Source organism: Cyprinodon tularosa, unplaced genomic scaffold (assembly GCF_016077235.1).
Source record: "Cyprinodon tularosa strain WSP-4 unplaced genomic scaffold, ASM1607723v1 ctg2, whole genome shotgun sequence".
Classification (NCBI taxonomy): Eukaryota; Metazoa; Chordata; class Actinopteri; order Cyprinodontiformes; family Cyprinodontidae; genus Cyprinodon; species Cyprinodon tularosa.
Genome location: NW_024038733.1, coordinates 1,551,900 through 1,571,363, shown reverse-complemented (window position 1 = coordinate 1,571,363; position 19,464 = coordinate 1,551,900). Strand labels below are relative to the sequence as shown.

Sequence of the window (19,464 nt, the reverse complement as noted above, 5' to 3'; positions counted from 1 at the left end):
ATTTCAATAAGCTACACAACTGTATATTGTAAACCAGATAAAATATTCCCCACTTTATTTTACTCAGTAGGCTACTGTATTCGCCTTCATCCTCAACCTGAGAAGTTAGATATGAATATTGCTTCAATCTGATTAACAAGTAACCAGATGGGAAAAAAATATTTTTAAATACATTTCCATATCTGGCTTTTAATTTTCAAATATTTGTGAAACTTTGCCTGCGGTCGTAGTGTGAAGTTTGCCGAAATTACAGTGGGTTTCCATATTAAGTGTATTACAGCAAAATGCTGGAGCTTCTATCGTTCGGCCTTCCTTCCCTCAACACCAGCGGCTCCTGATTCATTCAGACCAAACACACGGGAGATACAACGAAAGCTCCTTAGAACCTAGGTAAACAGCCTACTGGGTGTCCAAATTCAGGACAGCAAAAGTCCCACTGGAAAGCAGACTTAGTGAGCTCACCATGGCGGATGTTGGTGAGGTTTTGATGTCAGTTTTATCTACAATTCGCGTTCCAAAGCCCGGGGACCGTGTCCACAAAGACGAATGCGCCCTGTCATTTTCTTCACCGGTGAGCTTTCTTTTCTTATAAAACACCACCTCGGTAACCCAGATAAGCAGTGTTAATTTTTTCTGATTTATTCACACAATTAACTGGGCAGTGACAAGAAAAAAGGAGACATATTCTTTGAGACTTGAGAAGGAATTTCCTTGTTTTGGCTAACTAGCAGGCTAGCATAAAGCTAAGCTAGGAAAGCTAGCTGTGTAGCCAACTGCTTTAACTGTCAAAGTGACAAACCAGCAAACTTTTGTTCGTATTTATCGATCTTAATTAACATCATTTAACCTCAAATTCACTTCTCATAACCCTATACCTTAACCGAGTTTTATTTTTTTATTTTTTTTCTGAATTTGAAACATCTGCTAATTAGTGAAGCAGATTGACGGGCTACATCAACGGATGCTTTTGTCACTAAGAGCCATTGGTGTTTAGCAGCTTTAGTTTCTTGTATAAGCATATGAATAAATAGTTACAATAACTGCTGTTCTTTTTAAAGGAGAGTGAAGGGGGTCTGTACGTGTGCATGAACAGTTTTCTGGGATTTGGTAGTCAGTACGTGGACAGACACCATGCTCGGACTGGTCAGAGGGCTTACCTCCACATCACCCGGACTCGAAAAAATAAGGTAGATTTTTCTATTACGGTATATTATATGAATAGATGTCTGTCATTTACTGGTTTTTATTTAATGATATACGTGGATTTCGCCCACAGAAGGAGGATGAGAATAACTCTGGCTCTGGACACCCACCTAAGAAAAAGCCCACTAGGCTGGCAATAGGTAAGTTATCTTAAGGGAATTTATGGTGGTATATGAGAGGTTGCACTGCTAGTCACACATCTACTCCTGATCCTTGGGAAATAGGTTAATATTGTTGTAATTTTCAGATGCATGACCCAGAAGTCACTACTTCTTACTTTTCCAGGTTTTTTGGTTTTGAAAAAGACTTCTTGGACTGTAAAGTGTTAAAACAGTTTGTTCTTGCTTGTTACCAAGTTGGTACGTATCCTCATGACGTTTAGGCGATTTGACAAATCTATAGGCCAGGGGTAAACAATTAAAAATCAGTGGGGTCCGATTAAAAATCAACGACCAGTAAAGTTCCTGAGAAATTTTTAATTATGATCTGTTACTTTTAAACAGAATTTATCACAAATAAATTAGTTGCTGATGCATCCATGTTATACATTGACGTTTTAAATAAATCTAAAGTGTTTTTTTAAGTAGAGAACAACAATCGTTCAGTTTGTTATATAGACAATTCCCTAATTCACACCTTTTTTAAAACACCTAAACTGACCTTTTGCTATTATTTTTTTCTTTTTTTTGTATGGCTTAATGAGAGAAGTGGTCTTTATTCTCCCCTGCAAGGCTTTAAACCTGGGTTTGGCAAAGCCATTCTCAAGCACGTATCAAGGTTCTCATTTTGAGCCTGGATCGATATTTATTTATGATTATGTTCATGGAGGAGAATCCTGCTTCACAGCAGCAGGTTGAGCCAAACGTACTCAAAATGTGCAGGGTCATCTTTGAGAACGTCATTTCACTTTTCTTTCACCAGTTTACTGCAGTTCTTCCAGCAGTCCACACTTTCTCTGCTCTCTTTTTCTCATTGTCTTCTCCTTCTTTCCCATCGCCCGCCTTGCCACAGGTTAGCCTGCTGCGTCTAGAATTAGCTAGCAGCAGTGTCCCTGACTGACACAGCGCATTGGCTAATTTGTATGACATGTAGCCTGGTCCTGCATGCTCCAGAGGGCTTTACCATATTAACAGGAGAAGCTGCGCAAGTGAAGTTAGACACTGTTGTTGGACAACATGCTGTAATTTATAAATGTTTTAAATCAGGTTGGATTAGCCAGCAGGTAAGCTAATCCGTGACCTCTGCTATAGACCATCGACAATAGACTCAGCCCTTTCACTGTTGTTTATTTTAGAGCAAATTTTTTTTGTTTAGTTTTTGCTTCTTTTTAGACCTCCGGGTTAACACACTGCCTACAACAGCATAAATAAATAAATTTTAAAAATGCTGTTTTTAATGGTACATACAAACTCTTTCCAGCTGCAGCTTTTTCCTACAGTGCCATCGTGCAGCAGCAATCTAACGAACCAATCGAAACCAGACACTAGCTGTTTCTGGTTTAAAGTATTACCAGCAGTTCAGAAGACATGCTCTGAGGGTGTTCTTGTAGGGTGTTCTTTGCACACAGTCACCTGCACCAAAATATCATCAATCGCCATGTGTTGGACTGATGGATATCGGTTGGAAAATTTTACATATCGCCCAACTTTAGTCCATACCTTGTACATTAGCAATTTTAGTGCCCTTTGCTCCCTTTTGTCAGTTGAGATGCAACTGACATCTTTCTCTCCCTGGTCTCCTCATAAATTCTCTGTCAGGAGATGATGCAAATAATTTAGCAATAAAAGATCTCAAGATTACACTTGTCGAAAGTTGTATTGTATGTGTTGCTGATTAAAGTTTTTGTTTGTTTGTTCTTTTCCAGGGATTGAAGGAGGCTTTGATGTGGAGCAGGAGCTATATGAGGAGGATGTAAAGGTGGTCATTTTCCCTGACAAACAGGAAGTGACCTCAGATGACCTTGCCACAATGCCTGATGTTGTTAAAGAGCGGGTAACTTATTCTGTTTAGTTGGAATTTACATTAAGATGCAATGACAGTTTTCAAGCTCCTCTGATCTTAAGTATTAAAAATGAATAGCTTTTTTTATATCAGTACTGGACTATTAAATCTCTGTTAATCAGTTAATGCATTTTTGGCTTCAGACTTGATCATGTTTAGCAATTATATAAGAAAGAAAATCAAATCAGCTTTTCCTAAAGTTTTTGTGCTTCCTCTGCTTTACTTCTAGGTGTCTCTGTCTATGGCAGGTATCATGGCAGCAGACTCAGTGTCTCATGCCTTACAAGTTCAACAATGGGACGGAGAGGTGAGGCAGGAGTCGAAGCATGCCGCTGATCTTAAACAGCTTGACAATGGTGTCAAGATCCCTCCCAGGTGAATTCCTTTTAGTTTGAATAAAGTGCATTTATGTATTTAAAGAGGTGCATTCTGCCTTAAATGGTTTTAAGGATTAGATATCCCTAAAATAAAATGTGGATTATTCATGCACTCAGTCATAAAGCAAAACCTCAAGTGTCAGATTTTTAAACCATTTTGTTGTTGAACAATAACATGATATTAGGTATCTATTGGGGCACAATTTTGATCTAAAAAATGGAAATATAACCAACCGATACAGAATATGTATATCTAGCCTGCATGCTGAGTTTAAGATTTTAAGAAAATAAAGGAAACATTTTCTAGAGCAATTAAATATTATTTTTTTTTGACTAAAAACCATGTGGAAAGAATACTGATTATTTGGGACCTGCACATGTGCTGTTTAAAGTTTGGCTTCTACAGAATGTGGTGGCAGAGCTAAAGAAGCCTTCTTAACCCTTATGTTAGTCTGATAATTACGGCGCCCCTCTGATGACATGGTCAAAAAATTTTTTTTACTGTGGCCACGAAGTAGTATTTCGTGCGCACAAAGTAGTATTTCGTGGCCACGCAATAAGTATAACGTGCGCACGAAATACTACTTCGTGGCCACGCAATAAGTTTATCGTGCGCACGAAATACTATTTCGTGGCCACGCAATAAGTTTAACGTGCGCACGAAATACTTATTAATATTAATATCATTCCTGGACAACTGGGTAAGCAAATCGAGCGCGCCTTCTCTAAGGTCTAAGGCGCGCTCGATTTGCTTACCCAGTCGGTCTCCGCCAGTCACGTGACATTTGTTGCTAAGACGCTATTTTAGGTGGAAACGGCATAGTGTAAACAACCGCAGCATAGCTAAACGAAGGACTAAAGGCCCGTTTACATAGCAGCCTGTCCAAGATAAGTCATTACAGTTAACATAAGCCTGAAAACAGGGGCGGATCTATTGATATTATTAATAAGTATTTCGTGCGCACGTTAAACTTATTGCGTGGCTACGAAATAGTATTTCGTGCGCACGTTAAACTTATTGCGTGGCCACGGAGTAGTATTTCGTGCGCACGTTTTACTTATAGCGTGGCCGCGAAATACTACTTCGTGCGCACGAAATACTACTTCGTGGCCACAATTAAACATTTTTTTTGACCATGTCATAAGAGGGGCTCCGTAGATAATGAGCTGCCACACAATGATTTTCTCTAAACTGTTGCAGCAGGAGCTGCATTATTGGGCTTCCATCAATTTTCTCAAGAAACTCTAAGTTGTTTGATATTGGACTTTGTCACCTCTCCAATGTGGACTTGCTGTTGTCTGTTTTCTGTCTTTAGTCTGCCTCTGGTTAGATGATATTAACTAAAACACTAGCTATCTAATGTAGATGGAAAAGTATTTAACAGGTATACTAGTTCATTTTGTATCCTACAATTACATTTTAGTAATTTCCAGTTTTGTAAGTAACTGCATAATTACAGTGTTAGTAACTGCATTAGTTTTCCAATAAAGAAGTAATTTTGCTAATTCCTTTTTCTGGATATTGGTAATACAGTTAAATTACTCACAATCTAACCACAACTTGATCAATCAAGGCTTTTTTTTTATAAGAGCACCCTCTCTGCAGCAAGAGCTAAGGTGATTGGTTGAGGAGCTGTAATGGGGTGGGTGTTCAACATGCTTTTATTGCTGCTCACATAGGCCCCGTCCACACGAAGTCAAAACGAACACGAAACGCTAATATTTTCCAGAACGTTTGTCGTAAAGACGGAGACGTAAAATAAATGTGATCGTCCACACGAATGCATGAAAACGCTGCAAAATGTATGCCAGGCCTGTAAGTGGCTCTGTGGTGCCAAAGCAAAAATAGGCGACGAAATGTTGGGCATGCGCACTAATATTTATACATGGTTGCCCTGCGGGTCCATTTTCGTGGTTCAGTCAAATTCAGGTGCTGAACTATGTCGTCGATATTGCTCTGTTCTTCCTGGCGATATTCCAGAAGAAGAAGATTCTGTTGTAAGCCCGACAGCTGGGTGAGTAGCATGAGCAGCAACCATTCAGCACAGTATGGCGCCATTGTTGTTGTGATACTGTGTCGCGCATGCGTGTTTAGAGGCGATGCTATGACGCATGCGTGTAAGAAAAAAAATGCGGTTAGAGCTTAAAGATGGAAACGCGAAAACTGCGTTTCAAAATCTTCCCACTCTGAAGGCCTGATAAAAAAAAGGCTTCATATGGATGAGAGGCTGGTTTGGTGAAAAAGTTTTGCGTTTAGGCCAGGGTTTGACTTCGTGTGGACGGGGCCATAGACTGAGAGGAGAGAGGTGATAGCAGAGAGCGACACAGTTCAATGATATCTTTCCAAAACTGGAAGCACTTTCCAAAGTCAAAGGCGAGACGTTTTTCTTAATTTGTTCATTATTTTCACAGAACCTAGACTTTTTCCAAGTCGGTTACTAGCAGCTCTGATTTAATGTCTCACCTTTCAAACATACTGACCTAAAAGTTGGTGCCTTATTTCATCAACATGCATGACTCTTTTCTTTCTTGTTGTATTGCTGAATTCACCTGCATGGTATGTTATTTTATTCATTAGTTAAAAGAAATTGTTTAATGTATTGATTGATATTCGACATTTCATGTTTTAAAGCTGAATTCGAATAAACTTCCGGTTGATTGAATGTGATTCAAATTCATCAAAAATGTTAAACCATAAAATAGGGCTGCAACAACGAATCGATAAAATCGATAAAAATCGACTTTTAAAAGCGTTGGCAACGAATTTCATCATCGATTAGTTGTGTCGCGCGATTATTGCGTCATCCGCCGCGCCGTCATCACTGCCTCTTGACTGAAAGAGGAAGAAAAAAAAAAAAAGGCAGAGCGAGTCAGCGCCGCAGGTGCAGTGTTGCCAACTCAGCGACTTTTCAGACCCCTCCAGCGACTATTTTTTTAAAAAGCGTTCTAGCGACAAATCTGGCGACTTTTTTCGGTGTCACTGGCGGCTTTTGGAGACTCTTACGTGAAAGCATGTATCGTTCCTACTCTGCCGTGGGGCGCCTCCCCCACCCCAACCCCGTTTTCCCGCAGGAGTCCCTCTCAGCGCTGCAGTCAGCCTCAGCGTCCAGACTGCAAATGAAGCGCGCATGCACCGGGATTGAGGGCGCAAATTGATCACAATAATTAAAATAGCCTGCGCTTTGTAAAGCGAAAAAAGTGATAACATGCAACTTTTTTCAAAAGAAATTAACATGGCACGGAAGCACCATGTTTGTTTGGTTTTAAAGTGGGGAAACGTAACGTTAGTTTCTCAGGTAGCTCATCTGATGCTTTCCTTACCTTGTTAGTAGGTTACAGACAGTGATAAGGTTGGCTACTTATTTTACCTTTAATTTCATTTGAATTAGCTTAAGCAGCGTTTATATTTTCTTTATAAATAAATTAACTTGCAAATTATGAGGGCAAGGCTTTTAAAGTTTAAATCTTCTGGCAAAGTTAAAGTAAAGAAGATCCTGCAATTTATGGAAGTAAAGCAGAATAAAATCCAGCAAGATCAGTAATATGTCAATTAATTATCTGCCACATTCCCATGTAAATATCTGTCTTTGGAGGATGTGTTTTTTAGCACCCCTAGTTCTCTCATTTTTATTCCAAATACAATTTATAATTTGAATTACAGGGCTATTTTTATCTCTATGATTCAGTATTTTCTCAAGCAGCAACTTTAACAGCTATACTTTCCTGTCTTAAAAGGCAGAACTCTTCTAGTCTAAAAAAACTCATTTGTTGAAATGGGGGTGCCTATTGTTTGAACCCCTTAGGGGCTTTAAAAAACAAAAATGTCTTTTTTTGCGCTTTATGAAACAAAGTAGCCTATATTTTGTGGATGTACAGCTACATTTCTCATGTAAGTTTGCGTAGTTTTAACACAAACATTTATTTTTCATATTGCACCAGTACAGTTAATGAGCAACCTGTACTTGTGTGCTTGTTTGTTCTGTCTAAAATGTTTATTTTGGAATAAAGAGGTTAATAAAAAAAATATTTTTTGTCCGATTCATCGATTAATCGAAAAAATAATCGTCCGATTCATCGATTTTTAAAATAATCGTTAGTTGCAGCCCTACCATAAAATGCAATCACGGCCATGTTGTTTCACCGCCAAAATGTAAAACTACAATACTTTTAGCCAACATACAGTGATGTTTAGAGCATTGCAGAAATCAATCTCACTGCCACAAAACATCAAAGTGCTGCATCCTGGTTTAAAAAACAACAGAAGATATTCTTAAAAAAAATTATTTGAATATGTCTTTGCAAAGGTGGAGATGTCATTGTACATATATGCGCTTTGTGAGCGTATCACAGTATATAACAAAATAGACTGCATATTAAATGTACTTTCTCTATGTAAGGGAAATTCAAAATATGTCTTTATTTTAAAACAAGGTTTTGTTTCTTATGGTGATAATTAAAGATGTCCCGATCTGATATGAATATGGGATATCAGTCCAATATTAGCCAGAAAACAAATATTTTAATGGTAAGCCTCTTAAATCTCCGATATTTCAATGCTAATATTATCTTTCTGCTTCTTTCAGTTTCTGTAACTCATTGCTTAAGTTGACATGAGTCACTTGTTTTCATACCTTTTGTTATTGAATTTTGAGCCCTGATTTGGTAATATTACTTTATTTAGCCTTTTGTAATGTTCTACCTTATTAAAAAGTCATAAAAGCTGCTGTGATCTGTGCAAATATCTCATCTTTTATATCTGTATCGTCAATTCTCAAAGCTAATATGTCGCTATTTTATCGGAAATGACAAAGTTGTATCATAACACCTAAAAATAGACTGCTATTTTGATATTTAAATATGTTTTTTTTTTAGTACATTAATTCTGTGGGTGACCCCTAGAAGAATAGTGGATGCAGCATGCTGCTGATGCTAATGGGGTCAGAAAAACAAATGGGTACCTTGCCTAATAACTGTTATTTTAGAGTAACTAAGTTACAAACCCTGTACGTTTTAATTGAATAAGTAACTCTAAAAGAAACTAACCAAAACCGTTCTAATTTTTCACCTGGGATGGAAGAAACATTCTCTATAAACATAATCAGTCTTCTCAATCAACACTGTCCAGTTATTCTCCTTTCAATCCTAGATGTATGGTGTGGAACTAGTTTGCTGCAGTGTGTAGCCTGTGTTCAGAATCCCCTATGTTGTTTTTTTCCCAAACCTGTGACAGAACTTGTTTATCTGAGGTTTTAATATTTATTTTCCTTCCACAGTGGCTGGCGGTGTGAGGTGTGTGATCTGCAGGAGAACATCTGGATGAACCTTACAGACGGCAAAGTACTGTGTGGTCGCAGGTACTTTGATGGCTCTGGAGGCAACAACCACGCCCTTCTCCATTTCCAGGAGACGGGGTACCCACTAGCTGTCAAACTGGGTACAATCACTCCTGATGGTGCTGGTAAGCCGAAGAGGGTTATGCTTTTTTCAGTTTTTAGAGTTATAGTTGGCATATAATGGATATTCTTATTATTTTGGGAGTTAATTTATAAATAAGGGATGGACTAATTGTATTTTTGCTGGTTTACTAAGTCACCATTATATTTTTCTAACTAATGTCTATTTATGAGTTCATTCTATGTTTGTTGTTCAGTGCATATTTTTAATGGCACCTTTTTACGGCATGCCAACAACACAGGCTACTCTTAAATCCAAACCATATTTGTTCTATACCTAGTCGCTGGGATGATATACGTCATAGAAAATGGTAGGGAAATTGTTGTGAGGAAAATTACGAAAGTCCACACAATGTGGGTTAATTATAGTCACCGTCAAAACTTTCATGATGAATATTGCAGTGCTGTGTTTTCTGGATGTCATGCAGCCCTAAGTCAACCGATGACAACACAAATAAAAAGCTTAGGCACATGATTCACTACGTTAACTCTGAGACTAAAAGAGAAAAGTATAGGATTATTATTTCAAAGTACATGTTTCATATTACTGCTATGATGTTTTCCTCACCACTTTCTGTTGTTGATTGCAATAAGAAAAAAAAAACATTTGTGTTTTTGTATGATGTCTGTAATGTTTAGTTTAAACAACACTTTCATTCAGTTTTTTGAGGTTCAAACATCTTAAAGAAACTGAGCGAAAGTCCGGTTGCCTTCCAATGTAAGCCTGTTTGTGGTTGCCATGACACTGACGACTGAAAATGTAGACAGGCATTTAGTTTGGACACTTTTTGGACATGTAGTCATAGATAAGATTGATTACTGCAGCCCTTTATGCTTTTATCTGTACATCATAGTTCTCAGTTGTCTCCACTGTTTTGTTTGTCCAGATGTGTATTCGTATGATGAAGATGACATGGTTCTGGACTCCAAGTTACCAGAGCACCTAGCTCACTTTGGCATTGACATGATGACCATGGAGAAGGTACTTTTGTTCTATAAGAAATTTACTTCCAAAGAAAGAATTCTGTTGCCTGACCAACAGATGTGTTAATTTTCTGCCTTATTACAGTTTCCTAAATCAGTTTGCTGAACTATTTCACAACTGAAGTGGGAATAATTTAGCCAGACAATAGTCTGTGTTCCTCATGGTATTTATCCACAGAGATGGACTGCTTTCTCTCTTGAAGTACCCATGGATTGTGTTTTGTATGATTTAAGGGGTTTTATAGTTCATCTTCATTAGCAGTAATATTTAAACAGAAGGTAATGTTGCTGTAAATAAGCAGCTTTAAATCTGATGATTACTTAATGTTATATTTAAGTAGTAATTCTTAACCTTTGTTCTTTTAACAGTAGCATCTCTACTCTTCATTTGGCCATTTTCTCAGATTTCCTAGACACCTGTGTTTTTTCAGAATCCCTGCTGTCTTTAATTTCTTTGCCAGCTGCTTCTCTTTCATGAGCACAGATGTCACTAATGTTGATGCTTAGGATCTATGCACCTCTCACTGTGCTCCTTAATGTTGTTGTGCTGCTGATATATTTCTTCATGGGCCTAATGATGCTGCACAGAGGGAGCTCTAGGAAAAGTGTTACATTTTAGCCGAAGGTAGATTGAAGCTCTTAGCAATGCAGTTCCAACGGTTCTACTCTAGATTGGTTCCACCTTCTGTAATCTCTGTTTAGTTGGACCCACCCAATATTATCTTACCTCTGAACTCTGCTTTCAGACTGAGCGGACAATGACAGAGTTGGAAATTGCTGTAAACCAGCGGGTAGGGGAGTGGGAAGTGATCCAGGAGTCCGGGACCACCTTGAAGCCCTTGTTTGGACCCGGTTTGACTGGTATGAAGAACCTGGGAAACAGCTGCTACCTCAATTCAGTCATGCAAGTGCTCTTCACCGTCCCAGACTTCGAGAGCACGTCAGTAACCCCCTGTTTTATTTTTGCTCTGTAGTTTTAAAACCCTGGTAATTCTGTCATAGTATTTGCTGCTTTTTACTGCTTAAAATTGTCGTTTTAAAGATCCTAAACAATGATAGAAATATCCAATCAATGTTAGACTGTTTTATATTAATGTAGATACCGTCAATGTATTTTACCCCATTTGTATTTATGCCTTGCAGATATGTTTCTAACATTGACAAGATTATTGATGACGCACCAAGTGATCCAACCCAGGACTTCAAAACCCAAGTGTGAGTCATTCATTACGTATAACAACTTCTGAAATCGCTATTATCTGCCTAAAAACCACCTCTGACAGGAGCAGTGAGAGGGATAGAAAATACTCCAAAATTGGGTGGGGAGGGTGGAAATGAGGGCAGGGGCTGGGGAGTGTAGACATGGGTGGGGAGGAAGGGTGTTCTACTATTGATGACACAAATTTGTATGCACTGTACAAAATTTTGACTACCTGTGGTTGGTCTTCCTCTAATGTACAAAATGTGAAAAACAATAAAAAATTGATCACAAAAAAAAAGAAAATACTCCTAAATTGGTAAAGCACTTCTTTTTGTTAACCTTTTCACTATTTAGAGGTTTAAAATAAAAATTAGAGTTAAATAGAAACGTAACAGATTTTATTACCTTTAATTTAAGCTTGAATTTACATTCAATTGGTCTGTTTTTTTTTTTATCCCAAAGATTTGTTGTTCCTAGCTTTTAAGATCAGAAATTTCAGGATAATTACAATAATTTTAAAGATAAATCACTGCTCCTTCTGAACTGTTCCTTTTTTCTTTATGAGCCTTCTTGATGAATGTCGGATCTGTATTGATGTCTTGTTTATTGGTTTCTGACAGAGCCAAGCTCGGTTATGGCCTGTTATCAGGGGAGTACTCCAAACCAGCTCCAGATCCTGGAGATGAAAATGGTGCAGCTGAACCCAGGGTGAGGAGGAGCAGCCATCTTCAGAAAATCTGAGATTCTCATTTGTGTTAGTTACAAATGATAAATAAAAAATATATAAATTGGTTTGATTTCATTTCCGTTTGTGCTTTTTCTGCAGGGGGACCAAATTGGGATTGCACCACGAATGTTTAAAGCACTTGTTGGGCGCGGCCACCCTGAGTTTTCTACCAATCGACAACAGGATGCTCAGGAGTTTTTATTGCACTTCATTAACATGGTGGAGGTAAAGCTGCTCATTCTTTGGTTCTCATTTCTTTTTATTTCTGGTTAAATTAAATGAGCAAACCTTTTATTTCAGAGGAACTGTCGCTCTGGGCCCAACCCATCTGAAGCCTTCAGGTTTCTGGTGGAGGACAAGATAGTTTGTCAGCAGTCACAAAAAGCCAAGTACACGCAGCGGGTGGATTACATTGTCCAGCTGCCCGTTCCTATGGACCAGGCTACAAACACAGGTAAAGTTCTGACAGGCCTCCATGTTGCCCTTATGCTTCAGTTTTAGGTGCACTTATCAAATCCATATGTAAGATCAGATTTTAAACCTTTAAAGTAAAAAATGGCTTTAAAATCTTTTCACATTAAGTGGCAGTGTTTTAATTGGCTGTTACTTTTCTGACCCCCAGAAGAGCTCCAGGAGGCAGAGCGCCGCCGCGAAGAGGGGGATTCATCAGCACCGACTGTGCGAGCACAAATCCCCTTCTCAGCATGTATGGCAGCTCTCAGCGAACCAGAGATGCTCACAGACTTCTGGAGCTCGGCAGTGCAAGCCAAAACCTCTGCTACAAAGTATGAAGCAAATATACTTCCATAACCTGCCACTGATGCACTACAATAGGATGTAAATGTCTTTATCTGTGTTATTTCAGAACAACCCGCTTTGCCTCTTTCCCTGACCACCTGGTTATTCAGATTAAGAAGTTCACCTTCGGCCTTGACTGGGTGCCTAAGAAACTGGGTGAGCAGAGTTACTGTTTGTGTTTGCCAGATTAAATTCTTATCTTTTCAGTTCAAGTATCTATGTTGTAATTGTTTTGGAAACTGTGAGGCAGAATAAGAAGCATCATTATAAACTGTGGTGAAGGCTTTAAATTTCCGAGCAACTCCTACGTGTTCCAGTTTCTCTCACTGAAAAGTTATTTACTTGGAAGTTGATGTTTAGCCTATTTTCCGTTTCTTTTTACAGTTACCATGACATTATAGTTCACCAAAGTATGATTTCTGTTTTTGATACTGACAGAAAATGCAGAGTCAATTGAAACCAAAGTGATACTAAACAGACGTCATAGGAACGTATTGATGAATCATATATCCAGTAAAAACATCTGTTACACTGTTTTATACATAGCTCCTTACCATGATACGATTTTTGGTTCTTGAGTAAATAGGATTTTCCATATTTTTATTTATTTGTAAGAAATTGCATTAGGCTCCTAATTTATCATGCAGTATTATTAATGTTTGGCCATCTTTTCTCTGGTTCCTCTAGATAAAGACCTGTTTAGGTGGGGTTGGGAAAAAAATATGAATTCCCTGACAAACATAGACACTAAAGTGCTGCATCTGGACACATTACTACTGTGGCGTGGTATTGATAGTAAAGACAAGATTTGTTTGTATAGTTTTGCCATTTTTCTTTAACAAGCAGGATTATTTACACATTAAAAGAAAAATACTTCAGAGCACCTTAAGATATTGTCAAGTTATGTTATATTTGGTTTATTTTATTTGCACACCTATTTAACTAGCATCTGTAATTCTGTTGAGAAAGTATGTTACTTGTTCAGAATGAAAAAGCTGAGTTTTACAATAATATTAATAATACATATTTTTATGCCATTCATTAGAAGCCTTTTTTAAATCTGTGGTTTTCTATTTTTATTCATTTCAACAACCTGATCTGATTTGATGAGGAAGATAATAAAGCTAAATACAGTAAAGGAAACCTGTTCAGTGGGAGAAAAATATATAAGATTGGGTTGGAGATTCATCTTTCAGCAGGACCACAACCCAGAACCTGCAGCCAGAGCTACAAGGGTATAGTTTGGATCAAAGCACGATACAGTCAAAATGGCCCAGTCAAAGTCCAGTCCTGCATACAACTGAGAATCTGGGGAAAAACTGAAGATTGGTATCAAACACTAGTCTTTACAAAAAAGTTTGGAGACCTTAGCAAAGCACTGTTGCATTGGACAGATTGATTGTTTTTTTTTGGATGTGTTTGTGTCTTGAAACTGTCTGTCTAATCTCCATTTAACAGATTTTTTGAAAGAGGATAGAGGAGGATTTATCGCTGCACCAATAAATTAAACTGTCTTTTCCCCTTTTTGATAACTCAAATTGATTGTAATGCTTCATTACCCCTTTCTGTGTTAACTGATAACATTTTGAGGAAAATTCAACTATGAAACTAATTGGAAATGTTTTAAACTGTTCTTGAATTTCTTTGTACAGATGTGAGCATCGACGTTCCTGACACCCTGGACCTCAGTGGGCTGCGTGCAACTGGCCAGCAGCCGGGGGAGGAGCTTCTGCCAGAGGTGGCCCCACCCCCACTCATGACCCCAGATGTGGAGGTCAAAGGTATCCTGGGTTCGCATGGCAACGAGGACGACGACTCACTCTACTCCCCACTGCTGTGTCAGTCTGTCTGTCATTTCTGCTCTGTTCCTTCTCCTCCTGCCACTTTATGTCCTCACTTGTTTTCCTTCTTTTCCTTTTTCTACCTTTTCCGTTTCCATGAGTCCGTCCGTTGCCTTTTTAGTTTGCCTTTTCATAATTTAAATGATTTCAGTTTTTCAGATTAAAGGAGACATTTCTTAAGTTCAGAGCTTTTCTTTATTTTACCATTTTCTCATTGTTGTCTTTATTTTTGACATAATTTTTAAGCTAGAAAATTGTTTTTTTTGTAAAAATACATCCAAGTAATTCAACTGTTTATTTTCAACTTTATCCCAGCTCCCGTCCTCGATGACTCCACTGTGTCCCAGTTGTGTGAAATGGGATTTCCACTGGAAGCCTGCAGGAAAGCAGTCTACTACACCGGGAACACTGGAATTGATTCTGCCATGAATTGGATCATGAGCCACATGGATGATCCTGGTGTGCAGAACCTTAACAATTACAAGGCATCATTTCAAGTGGGCACTTTAATTCGTTTATGTTCATGTTTCTGTCTCCTTTTTGGCTACAGACTTTTCGGCGCCCTTGGTGCTGCCTGGCAGTAGTTCTGGACCCGGAACCACTCCCACAGAGAGCCTCTCGGAGGAGCACCTTGCAACTATTGTCTCCATGGGCTTCAGTCGAGATCAGGCAACCAAAGCACTCAGAGCAACGGTGAGAATCACACTGTCCATTTAACAAAAACAGGACATTAACCAAACTTTTAGTTTTCACTTTCTTGTAAATTTCTGTAATTTCTTGTTTATTGAGCTTTCTATGTATATTTTGATTTGCTGCTGTTTCACTCATTTTCCCAGCCCAACATTCCTGACTAGTTTTAATTATCCTTAATTTTGCATTGAAGTCATAAATGAGAACAAAATGTTTTATCCCTCGTCTGACCTGGTGATTTTGAAATTTCTATTTTTATTCCTACCTAAGGACTAAAATCCTTAAAAGTAAAGAGATGGTGCAAGTTTTCTGTCGAAGGTAGAAGATTGGAATAAATTAGAAGATGTTGTTACAAGGTCATGTATATTTATGTATAAAAATATATGTCCATAATTTTAAAGGAATGTTATTGCTTAGAAGAAGAAGTGAGTTGGTTGATGACTTAAGTCTAATAATTGACCAGGGCTGATTAGTGTGCTTAAAAGTTTACATACCCTTCCTTTAAAGACAGAAAAATATCAGCTACCAGTAAAATTAATAGAAAATTACAAAATAATAATCCTAAAAAGGAATGATTCTGGAAATATGCAAATTTTTATTGTATCATTTTCTGGAATTTGAAAAAAAATGTTAAAGGGGAAAAATGGTTTAGGCAAGCCAAACCAAAAGGATTGTCTTTTATCCTCAGACAGTCAATGGTCTGCAGGTTAGACTAACAAATGTGTATGAAGTTTTTGCAGAAATGTGGGCTTTTAAAAAATCTATCTCAATATTTACTTATCAGAAAATCAACAGCTGGTGTTTATGATCCAAATCTTTTCTCACGCATCGGATTCCTCTTCTTTTACAGAGTAATGTCCTGGACCGTGCAGTAGACTGGATCTTCTCTCACCTAGATGACCTGGAATCCATGGACGTGTCTGAAGGTGGTCGCTCAGCTGCAGAGAGCGAGGGGGGTAGGGATCCTCCACCAGGACCCCGAGTTAGAGACGGACCAGGAAGTAAGTGTATGAGAGGGAGGCTGTCAGAATAAGCCATGATTTCAAGGGCTGCTGCATTAAGCTATCTATTTAATTCTGACAGCTTAATGTCTGTTTCTTCCTGTTTAGAGTACGAGTTGTTTGCCTTCATCAGTCACATGGGGACAAGCACTATGTGTGGCCACTATGTCTGTCACATCAAGAAAGACCAACAGTAAGTTTGTTTTCTGTGCCTAGCTCTAAAGGTAGTAAAACAAAAAGCCCATTGGTTATACAGAGGAATGAGGTGTGCAAAATGAATTACTTTCAGTGCAGCAAAGTCTCTAAAGAAATACAATGAGGATCTCTGAATGATCCAGTGTTGATCTAAATGACTGATGATAGATAGATTCTACCTGTGTGTAATCACACACACAGGTCTGTTTAAAACATAAGAGAACATCATGAAGAACAAGGAACACAGGCAGGATTTGAATACAAAAAGTTTCCCCAAGCTTTAAACATCCCAAGTAGCTCTCTGCAAGCGATAATATTGAAATAGGAGTATCAGACCACTGCAAATCTACAAAGACCCAGCCCTCCCTCTAAACCTTCAGCTCAAACCAGGAGAAAAATGACAGAGATGCAGCAAAAAGCACAGTGAACCCTCTGGATGAACTGCAGAGATCTACAGCTGAGGTGGGAGACTGTCCATTGGACAACAATCAGTCGTATACTGCATAAATCTGGGCTTTACGGAAAAAGGCTGTTTATGAAAGATATCTTTAAAATGTCTTGTTTAAGATTGTAACGAGCCACCTTGGAGAAACGGCAAACATGTGGAAGAAGTTGCTTTGGTTAGGTGAAACCGAAATTAAACTTTTTGGCAACCAGCAGAATGTTATGTTTGGCGTAAAAACAATACAGCTTATAACCCTGAACACACCATTCCCACTGTCAAGCATGGTGGTAGCAGCATCATCTTCGGTGTGGGTCTGCTTTTCATCCGGTGGAACAGGGAAGATGGTTACAATTGATCTGAAGATGAATGGAGCCAAATAAAGGACCATTCTGGAAGGAATGCTGTTGGAGTCTGCAAAAGACCCAGGTCCTTTTTAAAAAGCATTTTTTAGATAAGTTTTCTAAACCTGGAATAAGGGAAACTGAGTTTTCCGTTTCACAAAGACAACCTCTGGGTCTGTTAGACACATTAGGTTTTAAAATGTGAGGATCTTATTAAAGAATGATCTGCATCATGTGAAAATGATCATGTGATCATTTTCACACAACATCTGCATGTGTAAAGTTCCACATTTTCTGAATGTGCAACTTTCACATTCAGAAAATTATATTGAGGACTACTGTTTCACCTAACAAACCATCATATACATCTACATCCTTATCCGTCCTCACATTTGCAGCATTACACAAACTTATCTTACAGAGAGAACATTGGTGTTTGTGAAAACAGCATTATAGAAAATAAAACTAGTAGGTTTGTTATCGCTGATAATATGCAGTTCATCATTAATAACCAGCTCCTCGTCCAATCTAACATCCAGGTTAGAATGGCCAGGTCAAAGTCCAGACCTGAATCTAATCAAGAATCTGTAGAAAGAACTGAAAACTGCTGTTTAAACGTTTTCCATCCAACCTCACTGAGCTCAGGCTGTTTTCCAAGGAAGAATGGGCAAAAAATTCAGTCTTTTGATGTGCAAACTGATGGAGACGTATCCCAAGCGACCTGCAGCTGTAATTACAGCAAAAGGTGCTGCTGCAAAGTAATTACTCAAAAGGTCTGAATCATTTTGCACACCCAATTTTTCATTTTTTTAAACGTTAAAAATATCCATTAAATTTTGTTTCACTTCCTGATTGTGTCGAACTTGTTCTAAATGCAAAAGCTGTACAGGACGGATACAATTCTTTCATTGGGCTGATATCCTTTATTATTTATTTATTTTTTCCTTGTTTCTAGTAACCGTAAGCCTAAGTAATTTCAACAACTATACACACTTAAAATCTTTCTGTGTAGCATAATACTTTTTTATGCATCAGTGCTGAACTTTCTGTTTCATTAATATTTAATTTTATCATTGGAACCGAGTAAACGGCACTGGTTAGGATTGTCAGTCCTGTAAATGTTATGTTTGCCCAGTAAGGGGCGCCATATTTCACAGAATCTCACACCATCTCTTCCTCCTGAAAGGATGTGAAAATATTTTTGTTTTCAAAATGAGCACCGCTCACATATACTTAAACTGTTAACATTTATTGTTCTATGTACTTCAATAAACATTTGCTGACGTTTAATTTTTCTTAATGATTTGTTTGGTGATAAGCTAATTTGAAAGCGTGTGGAACTTTTTTCTTTAACAGATGGGTCATCTTCAACGATCAGAAAGTTTGTGCTTCAGAGAAACCTCCCAAAGACCTGGGCTACCTTTATTTCTACCGTCGAGTGGCCGACTGAGGCTAACCAGTGTTTCACTTCAGGAGTAGAAGACTGCAACCACACACAACAGCAAGCTCTTACAAATGCTTTGGCACACTTCACAACTGACAAACATGTAAATAAAGAAGTCTCAGATTGCTTATAAACACAGTTAAATAAATTGGTGCAAATGTACAGATAAGTGTTATTCGGAGAGGGTGTTGCTGTTTTTCTGTATCCACTGATAACAAAACCCAGGCGTGTTTTGAACATAGACTCCGGTTTTTACCAGAGTAACTTTGAGTCAAAGCAAGAACTAATCGAGACCTGTGAAAGCATTTATTCCGGGATTTACTCATACAAAATATTCATATCTTTCAGAAAACAAGCTTGACGGAACAAACTCCTCAAGCGTGTGACTGACTCGGACTGCTGAGCTCATGATTGACAAGTTTACGCAAATGCTAATCTGTCCCGACTATTGATTTCCACTGCCTTCAGTAGTCACTGCCCGTAAACAATTAAATATGTCGCTTTCAGACCCAATTTCTTGTTTGACTGGAAAATTGCACCAATTTAGTTAGTCGGCCTCCTCTACCCATTTATTAAATGATAAAAACAAAAAAAAACAGTAAAACACCAAATCAACATATTTTCCTTAAGCATTAGGTGAGGGTGTTCTTATTTTGAAAACAAAAGCTTTGTTATTTCTGCTGTGGAAAATAAAGATTTCTGTCAACCTCGACCTTGGTTCATTTTTACTTTTTTTCAGTAACAAAAATCTCATTTTACTTTA

General features: G+C 38.1%; 1 protein-coding gene across 2 annotated transcripts; it reads left to right on the top strand.

The window, feature by feature from the left end:
• Positions 1–308: 308 nt before the first annotated feature.
• Positions 309–19,413, top strand: usp5 (ubiquitin specific peptidase 5 (isopeptidase T)). 2 transcript variants are annotated; one of them, XM_038284396.1, is made up of 20 exons: positions 309–571; positions 1,059–1,187; positions 1,277–1,343; positions 3,068–3,195; positions 3,434–3,579; positions 8,855–9,039; positions 9,922–10,016; positions 10,765–10,958; positions 11,162–11,233; positions 11,840–11,927; positions 12,046–12,171; positions 12,247–12,400; positions 12,569–12,731; positions 12,812–12,900; positions 14,397–14,525; positions 14,901–15,044; positions 15,136–15,278; positions 16,126–16,276; positions 16,385–16,469; positions 18,614–19,413. In XM_038284396.1, exons 1-20 carry the CDS (start codon positions 464–466, stop codon positions 18,705–18,707), a joined length of 2,490 nt encoding a protein of 829 aa, XP_038140324.1. In that variant the 5' UTR covers positions 309–463; the 3' UTR covers positions 18,708–19,413. The 2 variants fall into 2 exon arrangements, with proteins under 2 accessions (XP_038140324.1, XP_038140323.1); XM_038284395.1 differs by having other exon boundaries at positions 14,397–14,582.
• Positions 19,414–19,464: the final 51 nt, after the last annotated feature.